General features: G+C 34.6%; 1 protein-coding gene across 41 annotated transcripts in view; it reads left to right on the plus strand.

The window, feature by feature from the left end:
• The window catches only part of LOC136844932 (zinc finger and BTB domain-containing protein 24-like), a 202,656-nt gene that overhangs the window by 56,937 nt on the left and 129,273 nt on the right, over positions 1-16,446 (plus strand). For 5 of the 41 annotated variants that reach the window (XM_067114289.1, XM_067114287.1, XM_067114290.1 and 2 more), the window contains exon 6: positions 3,678-8,444. The exons of 33 other annotated variants lie outside the window; for them this stretch is intronic. In XM_067114289.1, coding sequence (XP_066970390.1) covers positions 3,678-4,268 — 591 coding nt within the window. In that variant the 3' untranslated portion in view covers positions 4,269-8,444. Of the gene's footprint in view, positions 1-2,404; positions 3,446-3,677; positions 8,445-16,446 lie in introns of those variants that run through there. 3 more of the 41 variants (XM_067114323.1, XM_067114326.1, XM_067114325.1) reach the window with 1 other exon arrangement.

Genomic DNA, 16,446 nt, shown 5'->3' on the forward strand with positions numbered 1-16,446 from the left:
TATTAATTATCCTTTGCTTTCTCAAGTAAGGATACAGTAGCACAGTACTGTACTTTAACTTGTAAAGGTTACTTGCTTTTAACCTTGTGTACCTCTCCTAGTTACATGTTTAAATAAGAAAATGCCTTTGCTGATTACCAAGAAATTGAATTTTTAAATTTGATAAGCTCAAAATTGCCTATTAAGAAAAACTCGGATTCTTTTAGTGTTTTAGTGATTCTTGGGGGCCTAGAAAGTAAAGCTGAGAGTAAGTAATTTTTTAAATGAAACGTTACTTTTTTCTTTACACTGCATTTATCACATTTCTACATTTCATTTGATACCTATTCATATAATTATTTGTTTCATGTAAATTCTAGAGGGTTTATTCACAAGTTATTTGAATAGCATGTATTTATTTATATATACCATGTATGTATGATTTCTATTGAGTGATTTATTTTCTCATACATTATTTAGTCTATACTTTAATTCTAAATTATGTATCATTTGACATCCAACTCACCCACAAAAAATATGCATAGATATGTATAGAATCTACTGGTCACTTTTTACCAGATACATATGTAACTGTAATAACCCCAGTGCCCACTTAACTTCTTGAATTCCCCTAATTTTTTTGGATATGCTTGTAACTACAAAGCCTTAGGTCCATATGCAAGAATTTGAAGAAATTCTGACATCCATAGCAAGATTCAAATTTGCATCCAGAGTATCAGAATGAGGTTGCATTAGCAATCTAATCATAATCCTCTCGTGATCAGGTCAGTAACATAACCTCGTTCTGATACTCAGGATGTGGGTTTGAACCTTGCTATGGATGTCAGGGTTTCTTCATATCCTTTCATTTAGACCTCAGGCTTTGTATTGACAAGCATATCCAAAAAGTGCAAAGAATTTGAGAAGTTGAGAGGGCATCATGGTTATTGCAGTTGTGTATGCCCACACAGTTAAAAAAAAATGTGAAACTTTTCTAAACATGTCTGTAAATTGTATCAGCGAGACCAGTTGATATTCAGAGGTCTGGTTAAACAAATCATTTATCACTAACTGACCAGTTGATGTAGGGCACCACTTGAGTAAACTTACCAACTAAGCCAGCAAGCTGCAGTACAAAACTATATAATTTATGTGAAAAACAATCTTACGGGTTAAAAACCATCCTTGGTCAGGGTAGGTTAGGTCAGGGTTAACTTATAAAATGTTGCTTGGTTTATAGCTTATACCAGTCTTAATTCAGGGTTGATGGGATAAGTATTTGATGACCTTTAACTCCTGCCTGTTTCTCCCTGACTACAATTGTATTATGCTGTGGAAATTTCTTACATTTTAATATTTATTGTAAGACATACGTTGTAATATTTATTTTATTGTCTTATTTGAGCTAAATAGTACACGTTGTTTACAGTATGTTTAAAAGAATGGTCAAAATGGCAAATTACAGTTGGGGGCCGGGGAGACTTGGTATGATAAGTGATATTGTCTTTTAAGTGCTCTGCCCACCACTTCTTGAGCAAAGTTGGAGGATCTCATAACTTGTTGCAGAAGTGTTCATGTTTTAATGCTTATCACTCATATTTCTTTCCAATTAACACATCACAGCTGACTCAGTAGTTATAGATGACGAATATATAACTGAACCAAGGTAGTGCTTGGTGTTGAAAGAGTTCATCCCAAGTCATTTTATTATGGTAGGGCAAAATGTTTACGTCTCTCTATCAATTTCTGTTCTCACAACTTGTTCAGATGGTAACAGAATGGAGTTGAGGGACTTCTTGAATAATTTTTATACAAAGATGCCAGTTTTTTATTTTGCCATATGAAGTACTTTACTACATCATGGATATAATTTGCATTACAGTAACTATGTTAATTTCTCTCATCAAATTTCAGTGGTAAGAAATATACATGCAGTATACTATTTAAGAAATTAGAATTGTTTTAAAGTTTGACCATAAAATGTATGTTTGAAAGTTTATTATAAAATCGTAATTGCAATTAGAATTGCTGCCCTAGCACCTTTGAAACCAAGATTTTCTTTTGTGGAGAATCTTGTTTTAAAGGTTTGTAGTGTGGATAGATGAGAAACTGTTAGAGAAAATGGGCAATTAAAATGACCTTCTAGATTTGAATGAATCTTAGGTGCAGTGTTGCCTTAGGGATGGTAGAACTTGATAGAATGATCAAGAGAAACCTATCTTTTGCTATTTTTGGACATAAAATAGAATACTGTATGTGATTGAGAATTCACTTTTATCAGTAATTTGCGAGGAGGGACACAGTACAGTATACAGTTTCACTGATTTAAGATTTTATTTGGTTACTTTGATTGAATACTTTTTAATAATTTTTTGAAATAGAAAATATGGAAAGCAAAATTTGTAAGAATATCCTTGCTCCATAGGAGGTGACTCTGGATGTTGGGGCATGTACACCAATCATGGAGAAAGATGGTACATTAACCTATCCACCACGATCGCAGTTTTCCTGCCCGTACTGCTTGCGAGCCACCTTCAAGACGTCCCGTGACCTCATGCGACACATTCGAACACATACAGGGGAAAGGCCCTATGGATGCTCATTATGCTCTTTTCGAAGCAATCGCAAAGATGTTGTACAGAAACATGAAAGGGCCAGACACAAATTTGTTCAAAGAAATTATAGCTTTTTTCCTTTTTGATATGGCTTGTGCTTTTCCAAATAATGTTGGGTTGATAGCAATATTTTTTTTACATAAAGGTACGGTATTTAATTTTAGGATTTGGGCGCGTTTAGAGGAAATAATACACACATGTGGTTAGTATTTGTCTTTGTCAAAGATGTGGCTGATGTCTCCTTAAGGATTATCATTGTAGAAATGCTTGTTTGTTCAGTTTTGTTAGGGTTCTGTCAAGGGAACAGGAATTCTCATTTAGAAGGTAAATGTTCTTTATCAACATATTTTAGGAGATGCCTCCATGTTAGAAAAGAATAACTCCCCTGTTTAGGAATTTGAAAAATGTTTCCAGAGAATGAGTATCAATTCCAAGACATTTTAGGATGATCTAAGGCACAAACAGTTAGTTATATACAACGTGCATATTAAGTACTGCGAAAATGTGTCAGTGTCAGTATCTCAACACAACTGTTACAGCTTACAAAATTGGTTTAGATATACACAGCATTACAGGTGATCTTCCCAGCAATTTTTAGTAAAAGTCAGTGGATCATCTTTTCATGGTTTAGCCTGATATTAAGTACTACTCTGCACATATGTTAATGTGCATCAGGTCATGATCATATTTACTGTAAACATTTTCCACCCTTTTTGAGATAAACCAATTTTTTTAGTTTGTTAAGTAGAAATTTTGTTTATGTAATGCTTTTATTTTGTATGTGACTGGAAGAAATATTTGTAGAATATTTTTTGTGTAAAAACATTAAATACAGCACTATAAATTACAAACTATATCATTCATTCCAACATTATTTTAAGGGGAAGATGTTAAAATTAAAGGAAAGATAAGATAATGCTACAGCTACAGGTAAGCCTACAACTCCTGTATTTAAGTTTTTGTGAACCGTTGTTGTTAAATTTAAGGATTTAGCATTTATTACTGATTAATCTGCCCTTTTCTTGAACATTCAATTTGATTGTGACTGGCTTACCGTTTTGAGAGCTACGCATCCTCCAACAGGAATTGGTGAAGGACGTCGTGCGCTTGAAGCCGCGTAACAACGTCGTGCAGCTTGGGGTGCTGAAGGACCATCAGGTAGGGGTGGCGAATGACTTCGTTGAAGTGGGGTTGGTGGAAAATGTAACGCAAGGAGTGGGGAAAGCCCATCCCACAAGGAAATTGGTGAAAAATATGACCCAGCCTAGAGCAGAGAAGAAAGAATGTCGGAAGCAAGATGTGAAGGTCACCTTCCAGCCTGCAGTTGTAGTGAAGGCACCACAGAAAAATAGAGTCCGAGGAAGAAAGCCAGGTGCGTATGGCAATTATAAGAAAGGAAATTTCAAGAAATGGGTTTCAGATGTCAAGAAATTTGATTGCTCATACTGTGACTACGTTACTGTAACTTCAACAAATCTGTTGAATCACATGCGCACTCATACAGGAGAGAAGCCATTTGCTTGTGATTACTGCCCCTATCGGTCAACTCAAAAAGGAAATCTTAGAACACATGTCAATAAGCATCATAAAGATGAAGAAGGATTGCCTCCTCGCATTAAGATTGTTGATGTCCGAGGAATGGTTTATCCATGGCATAGTCCATTTCAGGAATGAATGCTGAAATGATTTAGTTCAAGACATAAACTTCATGGCAAAACTCTCCAAAACTGAGACATAACCTTTCAAAGCGTAAGGTTAATAATACAAAAGTTTTGTGTCAAATGTTAGATTATGAATGAAACCATTCTTTCTTATTTACTGAGGGGTTACTCGTGCAACTCATGATTTTAGTCTCTGACCTAAACAATACAGGTGTTATCAAGAACGTAGATGTTTTGAGCTCATAATATGTACGTATTACTGGATACAGAGTATTTTATTGCCTCAGTTGCTTGTTGTATGTATAGTTCAACATAATCAACAGAGTAAATCCCATGAACTGAACATAGATACAGAATTTCAGTGCAGTTTTTAATCAAGTTCATACATGTAGCCCATTAATTTTAATAATCATTGAAATTTATGGCTTTGTAATTAGTTTTCCTTTTTATTTTTCCAAATATTTTGTATGTAAAGAAATGGTAGCTACAGGTACTTTAATTTTGGATCCATCATAAAATCAGTCTTAGTCATATGGAAATTAGTGGTTTTTAACGCTTTAAGGTTCCTTAAATTACATGGAGATAGCTTACAGTCAATTACATTTCAGAAGGGAAAACATAGCTTTGCACTAGAAGGTACAGTAAATGTAAATCTGTGTCAGAGGAACCAGAAACTCACACTGACTTTGATTGTATAATTGAATGATAGAGTTCTGATTTTGTTATATAGATATGAGAAATGCCGTTGTCTGGAGGAGCATTAGTTTTGTTGATGACTGCTTATCTTTAGGGATCTAGAGGTTTGTGGGATGGTGATAGTGTCATGCAGAACATTGCACATGACATCATACATGTAGGAACAAATGCCAAATTTGTAAAGTGATTTGTATTTTTCCTAACATACAAACCTGAGGTCTTTACATAAATGGCCCACCTCTAGCCACCCCTCATTCTGCTACCTGGGCCAGAAGGTAAAGTGAATGCGTATACCAGGTGGATGGTGGGGCTTCCACCCCTACAGTCAGTAGTCAAGTACCAGCAACCACCTTGTTTATAGTTAAATGGCCGGCTCCAGTTTTCACTGAAAGTTAATCTCATATGTAAAGACCTCAGGTTTGTTTGTTAGGAAAAATACAAATTACTTTAAGAGTTTGGCATTTTGGTTCATTTGTAGTAGATGGAGCATTTACATATTGCTGTGAATGTTATTCACATGTTTTGTTATTTATTATTCTATTATTAGCAGCTTAGACTTGAAGTGGTTTATATATATATATATTTTTTTTTGTATTAGTAAATTTTATTTGAGAAAAGGCCTTCGTCAGGTGTAGCTATAGAATTATGTTAGTATGCAGCGTTTGAATGTAAGCTGCAGAAATGTGTCAGTATGCAAAAAAAAAAACAGAAAGTGAAGAAAGTAAAGCTATTGGAAATGAAAAAAAATCAGGGACTTTATTGTTGTGGTTTACCAGTTTGTTGCATTAGGAAAATAATACAGTAGTACAGTGCATTTGTGTTTCTGAGCAGTGCAGTATTTTTGTCTTGGTGTCTATTTTTTTGTATTAAGAAGCTGTCTACTTAGTTCACAGCATTGGCATACTGTTTGTGGTCATTGCATATCAGAAGCCGTTTCAATAGTAGTAAAGGAATTAAGTTAACTACAGTAGTACATTGTTCTTTCATATCCTGGTTGTGAAGTTCAGTTTTAATGCTCTGGAGAGACATACTCGGAGATGAATTTGTGTACAGTTGGAAATCCTTCTTAAAGATTGTGTACTATTTAATGTGTGCAAAATCACAAACTATGCTGTGATTATCACGTACTGTATGTGAATATTGAAAGGACAATATCCAGTACTGTACATGAAGGGTAGTGTTGGTTTGTTAGATTAGCCAAAGTATATGTGCTTTGGATGTAAGCTTTATTACCAGTTTGTGAAATGTAATATTAGCTACATCTTAAGTTTCTGAAACTTAGATTTCAGTGTTCATGTAAATGTGATTGCCTGATAAATGACTGTTGGCAGCTGAGTATAGTATGTTTTGCATTTCTGCTCTTTACTTCATATAATAACCATTGGCAGTTGTTTAGAATATGTAATTCCCAAGCTTGCCCAGGATCAGTAGGGGATAGTAAAACCCAGGAGCTTGACAGATTGGCTCACTACAAAGAAAATGTTAATTAAAAGCCTTTTTGGTGATTTATTTTTTTATTGTTAGAAATATTCTAGCTGGTGCTTTAATGTTTACCTTAGCTTGAACACAGTGTCTTTGAATCCGGAACAAATATTGAGCAAATGATATGATATTTAAAAGTTTTAAAAGAAAATTGCTACAATTCATTTTTTAAAAATTTCTCTTTGATGTCCCTTTTTTCACATTGTATTTCCATTTGTTTCATGAGATGCAAGTGACCTTATGAAACAAATAGAAAATCATTCGTGAATTGTAAATCTTTCAAAGCGTTAACATATTTTTTTAGTTTCTTTAGTCCAGTCGTGTATTTGAAGATGCTTTAACTGTAAACTGCTTACCATAATCATCAGTTTAGTATGGTATTGGAAAGTAATTTGCAATTTTCAACTTTTGAAAGCAGTTGGAGGTTTATTGGAAAAGCCATTGTGCATATCCATATGAAGACGGTATTTTATAGTACCAGATTTACTCATTTGTCAGTCACACCTTTGTAGGAGAGTAGACACTGTAAAAAAAAAATCATTGGATCTTATTTGTTAGTCTAGTCATGGTAAATGCTGTCATTTGATAGTTGTGCAGTGTGTTGTAATTTTATTTTTTATCTTGCTTTCTGTGATGCTAGTATTTCTCTAATACAGACACTTCCGAGTTATGATGGGGTTATGTTCTCATAAACATATTACAAAGAGAAAATATCACTAGTAAAAATGCATTTAAAACCCTACTGTAACGAATGTTGTAGGCTAGTGTAACCTTCCTTAAACATTCTTAGAACATTTATGTTAACCTGAGGGTAAACTTGTTAACACAAAGCCTGTTTTATAATGCAAGTATGGAATCCCTCGTGTAATGTATTGAGTAATGTGCTGAAAATTAAAAATAGAATGGTTGTATGGGTACCCACCTTTAACATACACAGATGAAAACTCATTGGGACAGAAGAATGTTTGAAGAATTAAGTAGTAAAATTAAGCATTGAAATCAGCATTGGCCATACTCTGCTGTGTATATTTAAGGTCAATGGCACACACTTTAAGGATTTCAAAAGACTTCTTGTCTTATTCTGGATCAATATGCTAAGCAGCATACTCTTCTGTACATTGTCTTCTACAGTAATTTCTTCATCTCATCGATCAGCCCAGAGCTCTTTGTATGTGATGAGCCTTATGACAGCAGATTTTACCGATACCAAAGATGTCACGGCATCACTTAATTCACTTGTTATTATTTAAGATGCTCAAGATCGTCCTCTAAGATTAATTGCCTTCCTGTTTTTCTTCTTACCAGTAGTAGGAGACACACATGAGCATTTCATACATGTGATGGATGCTTATAAACACAAAGTAGACATATTAGGGTATCCAAAACAGAAAATATCAACACAGAACAGTACAAAGTATTGGTTGTAAAGTATTTACTAGTGACTGCAAGATGCCCAGCATTCACGAGAGTATCCTACCAAGTATTGCTTGCCTATGAAAAAATCAAAATTCAAAACTCATTACAGTATAGAATTTCTGATAATATTTTATCACTATTGTCATCATATTTGAAATTCCATAAAACACCTTCATAATTCGAGGAGTGTCTGTTTTGACTTTACCAAGAAGTATGAGGGTTGAGAAGGCACTCCAGGTGCCCCTCTCCAATATACAGAACTTAAGTTAGTAACTGACCATTGTTGGTGTTGAATTCAGTGAAATACTGTGGTGTAAATGCTTATAGAAGTAGTGTTTCAAATTTATGGAAGAGTATTCCATATTTATATTGATGTAATTTGTGTGCATTTAAATCAGTGCTAAATGTGATGTTTCCCATGAAATTTTATAACTCCTATGTGATGTCCCCTGTGTTATTATATGTCTATAGTGTTTTGTTCATATTGTAGTTGAGATTTGTTAGTTTTCTCCAAGTATATCAAGCTTTAAAACATTGTTAAAAGACCTAGATTTATTTAAATGAGTCTATCAAGAGCTTTTGTAGTTTATTCATAGATGATGGTTAGTTCTGTCACAGCATATCAGCCATAACATTAATACAGTACTATAAGTGTTATTGATATGAGATGGATATTTGATCAAATATGCTTATGCCATATTATACATGCTAGTGCAATATATGTTGTTTTCATTGTTTGTACATTCGTGGAATTGGACCGTAGCCAAAGTGGTAAGCACTGTGTAAATTCTTACACTGTGATAGTTTAACTTTCATATGCCAAAGTCTTCTCTAAAGGTAAATGTGGAAATAAAACTTCAAAACTCCTAAATTATTTTATTTCTTAGACATGCCAAGATCACCTCTCCAATAATAATAAAATTGACCGATTAAAGGCCTATGCCACTGGGTGTTTTGAAAAGTTCAGTCAGTAAGGGTTTTGTTTTACCCAAAATATACCATGTGGGACAAAATATCATATATACTGGTTTAGTTTTTAACTGGTATGATGCCTTGTCATATTTAAAGGGAAATTGAGTGTGTTAAGTTTTTCAAGAGTGATGTTATTTGGATCTTATGTAGCAGTGCATATCTGCACATTGTTCAGTAATAACTTATCAAAGGTTAAGACTAGTTATAAACAGCCTTCACCATCACTCTTGTGAAATTTTTTTTATTCATATCATTAAAATTATTATATTTTTAAAGCACATTCGCATTAGCCCATGAGTTATGTTAGGAAATTACTTCATTTTTACCCGATTATTTTTACCAGGATGGAGATAATATACTGTATATTGAAATGAAGTTTTTGTTTGGTCACAGTCTTAAACATTTTAAGTGTACTATCCAGTTACTATAGTATTAAATTTTTTATGGGTTGCAATATATGAAATGTAATCTAGTTCATCAAGAACAAACCCTTAAGGTTAGCCTGGTGAGAGATAGGAAAGTTAATTCAGTTGCCAGGTTAAACTCCTTTGTATAAATTTTTTGGAATTTGATGTCACCCAGAAACCTTGGGGCATCTATAAAATGGCAATATTTTCCAGAGGTAGTGTAACTGGAACTGACACTGCTTTTGCCAGCTGACAACTTTACATCTGTAGTGATCTGAGCAATATGATGAAACTTTTTTTTTTTTTTTTTTTTTTTTGAAACTGAGTTTTCAACCGGCAGTGGATATCCAGTATTGGAAGCAAACCAAAATACAATTTTTTCAGAATCTTCAACATCTCAGTTTGTCCAATCCCTGAATTTTTTATGTATTCATCAAGAACAAACCCTTAAAGCCAGCCCTTCGAGAGATAAGAATGTCAACACAGCCCTCTGGTTAAACAGTTTATTAATTGGGATATTAATGTAGCAAGTTCTACAGGATTTCGCTGAAACTTTAAACTACAGGCAGTCCCCGGTTTACGACGGGGGTTCCGTTTTTACGCCGCGTCGTAAACCGAAAAATTGTCAAAAATCATAAGAAAACCTTACTTCTAATGCTTTGGGTGCATTGAAAACAATGTAAACTGCATTTTTATTGAGTTTTTCATCAAAACCTCCAAATTATGATTATCCTGCTGTTTTGGAGCCATAACAGGTATCAAACTGTTTTTATGTATGAGAATTTTATTTAGAAGTTGCTTGGCAAATCTGTTAGCTTCCTGTATTACAGTAACTCCAAGACTACTAAATTATCATGAACTCAAAATACTCTAGGTCTTTATCTTGAAAAGTAAATTTCATGCCAGAATCCCAGATAAAAGCAAAATGATCTCTCACATGGCCTAGAGGTCAGTCACCCAGCAGTGATGGCATTGTTATCATTACCATTATTTTCATGTAATTGATTCTGTAATTTTACTGAAGTCACCAAGGTCACTATTTTCATCAAGAATTTCATCTTAGTTACCAGTTACCTGCTTTGTAAGAGCAAATTGTCTTTGCAGTGCATTAGTTGAGCAAAGACAAACAAAATCTATATCTTTTCAAGCTTCAAGAAGCACTTACTTACTTTGTTTTATTCCTGCTTGAAAGTTGCAAGTTCTTTAGAGAGAAAAGTTGACTGATAGTACTAGAAATATGAAAGGTCTGGGCATTGTATATTTTTTGTTTGGCTGTTGGCCTCCAGAAGACATTTGTGGGTCCTCGTGCTCTTGTAGGGAATTGCACCATGTGCATTTCTGTAATGTATTTTGCTTGTGAAGCACACATGGTAGCTCAGAAGTCTCTCTTTTGACCACACTAATTGTTCCAAAAAGGGGTGTGAAGAGTCTTGTGCTTAACCTATCTAGGTTACCTCAAAACTCGCTCTTATCCTTGCAAATTAATTAGCCTACCCTGTATGAACAATAAGTCAGTATCTTGGAAGTAGAGGGCACAGTTAAGGGAAGTGTTCCAGTAGTCAGTACTTGGTATGAGGGTTATGGGACTGATCCAAAAACTGTGTGGATAGCAGAGTATGCTTTTGATGGCAGGTTCTGTATAAGGCAGTCCTTGGTTAACGGCGGGGGTCCGTCCCTGGCCGAGTGCCACTAACCGAAAATTGACAATAATAGCGCTGAAAACCCTGCTTAACAGTGCCGTTAACTTGATATCAGTGCCAAAACCTTGCTTAGTGGCACTGAAAATCCAGTTAATGACGTTGCCAGCCAAACGCCGTAACACTGAAACACCGGTAAGCGGGGACTGCCTGTACTGTATACTTCCACGTATAAGACAACCTTTAAATCCTACAATTTACCGCTAAAAATTGGGGTAATTTTGTACAACCATTCCAAAAATCAAACCTTGAATTCTAAGTGATGTTTATCGGTAGGCTAGCCTCGGCCTCAGTGTGATAACCACCAGCACACCAGCATGCATGAAAAGATTCACATTATGAAGTCAAAATAATCAAGGTAACAAAACCTTTTTACCTTACACAGTGGACCCCCACCTATTCACGGTTCCATATTCGCGGCTTCACCTATTTGCAGATTTTTCTGTAGAACGAATATACACATTGCCTATTCACCGTATTTTTCATAGAGAAATATTCACTAATTACTGTATTTTTGTATTTTCTTGACTAAATGAATTTTTTGTGATTAAATTATTAAAATGCTCAGGTATAAGCCATTTTAGAGGGGGGTTTTTTGGTGTTTGAACTATCAAAATAGGCAGTTATAAGCATTTTTAGACGGGTGTCAAGTATTTGCAGATTTTAGCTATTTGCGGGAGGTTGTGGTACGCATCCCGTGGGAATACCTGGGGTCGACTGTATATTGGCATATCTTCATAATAAATAACCTATTTGAGGTATACTGTAATTCCATATCAGTGAAATCAACTTTTATCTCTGCAAGCCCAGCTGAGAAAATGTAAACATTGAGTTATGGTTGCGCACACAGCAACCTGTATCTTTCGATAACCTTTCAGAAATTTTAATGGTAGTGCAATTACGGTAGTAAACTCCCCATATTCGCGGGGGATGCATACCACACCCCCCCCCTGTGAATAGCTAAATTCTGTAAATAATTGAAACCCTTCTAAAAACACTTAGAACTGCCCTAATTTGATACTTCAAAAAAAAAAAATATATGGTTATCTTACTTATGATGGTGTTAGGTTCCAAAAACCCATCGTTTGTTGGAAAAAACATATCTCGAATATAGCCTAGCTTACACTAGGGTATTCAGTGCCATATATATATATATATATATATATATATATATATATATATATATATATATATATATATATATATATATATATATATATATATATATATATAATAATTATTAATATCAGCTGATTCTAGAGGTTCATGCAGTGACTTATGATAATTCAATACAAAGAGAAATTGAATAACAAACAAGAATTAGCTTAGCCTACACTATGGTATATCATAGACATATATGGTAGCCTACCCTACATTATACTGTACTCTGTATTCACATATTAATATCGTGTTATATAAACATCAGCATAACGAATATGCATCTTTTCATTGAATCTTTAAAATGTTTTGCTTTACTTCACTGTATCCAATAATATTGTATATATTCTTGTATTGCTTTTGTATCATAAATTGCGATCATAACAATCGATGTTTTGGTTTGGAAATCGATTACGCGGTAAGTTTATTTCGCCATATTCACCTCAGTTCAGAGTGCTTTTCTTGCTTCTAATTAGCATCAATGAAACTCTAGATACTTAATTTACATGGTGCAAGGTTATTTTTCGTTATACGAAGTGTTTTTAAGTCAAAATATAACTTAAATACGTCTCATCGATGAAATTAATTTAGCTTTTATCGTAAAATTAAAGCTATTTTTTAGTTAATAGATGACGTTGGCCGTTTGGGGTGTGTTTGTCTTGTGCAAAAAAATCTAGATTCCGTTCGCTATTTTCACTTGATTTCATCATAATACGAGCTTTATGTACTGTATTTATCAGCGTGAAAACAGCAGTAATATGCGTTTTTCATGCCCAGTAGTTTTGATTAAAATACTTTCTCTCCAATTTTATTTACGGTCGAATTTTATCCATGTTGCCAATGCACGATAATTTGTAGTCATTAGCAGCTTGTTTTCTCAGCTTCAGCTACAACTTGCAGCTTAAATTTAGCAGTATACTTTCTTGGCAATCTTTTCTCATTAGCGAATAAGGGTATAATGTAAAAATATATCAGTCCTATTCTACTTAACGTCATTTGCAACATAACTACAGTAATTGTTTACTACCATATGATGGTTGAGATACAAGCAAAACAGGTGATGTTATCCGATTCGGTTATAAGCAAAACAACAGTTTCTTGTTCGGTTGTTTATGGCTGCGCATTTACGCAAGATTATAACGTTACTAACTATACTTTTATCATTCTCTTTTTCTGTTTTAACTAGAAAATGGGATAAAGAGATGGAGGAAAAGAAGTTGGTCTATTGTAATTTGGTCTCTCTCGCTGCCTGATTGTACGCTGCTGCCTGCGCCCATGCAAAATTTAAAAATATTTTCTAAATATTGTCTTATCAGTATTAATTGCTTACCCCATCGCAAAATTGAATTACCTGGGTACCTGAGTACTTTAATAGTTTTATCACAAAAAGTGCATTATTCATGAAAATGATGTGAAAATACAGTAATTAGTGAATATTTCTCAGTGAAAAATAGCATGAATGGGCGAATTTCCCGCGAATAACATGTATATATGTTCTACAGAGAAATCTGCGAATTGTGAGAACGCGAATAACGGGGTTTACTGTAGTAAGATTTAGGATAACAATAATTTTTCAGTAAAAATTCATTATCATTTTTGAGGTAAATAACAATTTTGAATTACATACAACCTTTATTTTTCAATAAAATTCATTTTACAGCACAAGCAGTCCCTGGTTTATGACGGGGTTCCGTTTTTATGCCGTGTCTTAACCGAAAATTGTCGTAAATCGAAAAATTGTCAAAAATCGTCAGAAATCCTAAGAAAAATTTACTCTTAATGCTTTAGGTGTATTGAAAATGATGTAAACTACATTTTTATTGAGTTTTTCATAAAAAAAAATCCAAATTTTGATTATTCTGCTGTTATGGAGCCATATTTCTTCCATCGGATCGGCGTACAGTGCGTCGTAACCCTGGAACATGCATCATAAACCGGGAAATCATTTCTGATGAATATATTTGAAAGCGTCATAACCTCGGAACGTTATAAGCCGGACCTGTCGTAAACCGGGGACTGCCTGTGCAGTAGTTGCATTTGATACCTAGGACATTATAAAAGCTTTATTTCCTATCAAGATTTTCAGTATTTATAAAACATCAAACCTGCCACATGTATATGTCTAAAACCCATCAAATTCCTCGCAATCATCACTATCTGTTTTGAAAGGTTTCTAACATATTACAAGATTCACCACATACTGTATACCATCATCGTAGGGATTCTAATCTGGTTCTGGTGAGTCGACTTTGGCTTCTTCGTCGCTATCATACTGATCATCTTTGGTACCATCCATGGCATTAGAGATATTACATTTTTTAAAGCTTTTATAACACTTTCTACTTTAGCTTTAGCTTTCCCCCATGCTTTTATAACATAGTCACAGAGAACATCAAGTTGGGCAGCATGCATAGCTCCACCTTTTGTAAAAGATTTTTCTCCATTCATCATGCAGTCATTCCACTGCTCTCTCACATTACGGGCAGTCCTCCCCGGTTAACGGCAGGCTTGGTCAACGGGGATCCGGTTTTACGGTGCTTGTCTAGCGACCAAAATCGGCAATTTTCAGCACCGAAAATCGCCGATGTCAGCTTATCGGCGCCAATAATTGGGTATTGGTGCCGATACATGCCTAACAGAGGCGCCAATAACCGAAAATCTGCACTTTTCGGCGCCGATTTTCGGTTAGCTGCGATTTTCAGTTATCATCACACCCTCAGAATGGAACTCCCACCGATAAACAGGGACTGCCTGTATCTTTAAATGATGTTTAAACTGAAGTTAAGTGGCTGCAGTATAGATGTCAAACAACCAGGAATAACTGCATTAGTATCAGTATTGGTTCATCATACGAACAATAATTATGTATGATAATTATCGTACATCATCATATTGTTTTAGGGGTTGCTTTGATTGGCAGTGAAATGTAAACGTAACAATAATTTCCCCCTTTAGGTGACATGTAGGAAAAACATGATATAGAATCAGCTTTGTTATTTCTTTTATTTTGAATTTCTAAGGAGAAATTACGTAAAAAGCATTGTTAATAACATCATCTTTACATAACCAATATTTCATAAGATACCTGTTGTTGCAAAAACTAGCCTATACACAGAAGGTTTTGTAATTTAGTAGTCATCTTATACTACACATATGAGATCAATTCATGAGAATTTGCCATAATCTTTTACCTCATCTAAAGGTCATCTTATACAGGGAAATGTATGGTAATCATTTTCTGTACTCAAACTTGGACTGGATGTTGGAAGGGACTCAAAGGAATCCACTTGAGATGAGGAAGATGTAGTCAGTATATCCTGCCTGGGAGTCAGAAGGGGCATGGAGCAATTACTGCTTGTGCTGGGAGAGTGAGTATGGCTCCTGTCAGCAGACTGCGTTGGAAATGCTTGGTTACAAAACTAGTGAAAAGAAGTTCTGATCCTTCTTTTTCTTCATAACCAGACAATGATCTATAAGCTAGCTCTGAAGTAAGAGTTATCCAATGGTATTTGTTCCTTGATGGAAAAGGAGCTCTGAAGTAAGAGTTATCCAACAATATTTGTTCCTTGATGGAAAAGGTTGGACAGGATATAGCTAGGATGCAGAAAATTTGAAGAGGCATCTGGGAAATTTTGCAGTGCACAGCCCTTGGAAGCTTCTTTTGGGCAAAAATGCTACTAATCTGACCAGTCAGCAAGTTTCACATCTCAGTAGAGAGAGTACCTTTGTCTACAACTTGAAGTGATGTCTGGCAATGGAATGAATGTACCAAAAGCTTTCCTAGCAGGCCTTGACAAGTATGCTGAGGCATGGTGAATCATCACTGCAGAAACTAAGCAACTTAAATAAATAACACTGGTGTCAAGTTCAGATAACACAGTCGCTTAGCACAAATAATTTGTGAGAAAGATAATAAGTGAAAAGGCAAAGTGGATAAAATTAGTGAAAACTTATAAACATTTCTTATGATTACAATGAGTTTCAAGTTGCAATATCAAAATTAATAAAGGAAGATGTTAAATGCTGGATGACCTCATAGGAATAGTGTAATTATCACTAAACTTAAAAATGGCATTCTTTGGAAAAACAACAGTTGCAGTACTATAGAGGCTTCTGTGCCTTGATTAGGACAAGTATTTTGTGAGGTTAAATATGTAAAGTGTACTTTTGCAATAAGCAGTTAAAAGTGTAGTGCCAACGTAGAAAAAGCTGGTAATAGAGGGATTACAGTAAGTGAATTTCCCAGTTACATGTGTAATTACAGGTATTTCTTTGTTGCAGCACAAAAACTCTCTTGTGTAGTTGTTTTTATATGACTTTTCATTTTTATTATGCATTGAGTAGTATATTGCAGAAGCTTACT

Source organism: Macrobrachium rosenbergii, chromosome 13, assembly GCF_040412425.1.
Source record: "Macrobrachium rosenbergii isolate ZJJX-2024 chromosome 13, ASM4041242v1, whole genome shotgun sequence".
Taxonomy (NCBI): Eukaryota; Metazoa; Arthropoda; class Malacostraca; order Decapoda; family Palaemonidae; genus Macrobrachium; species Macrobrachium rosenbergii.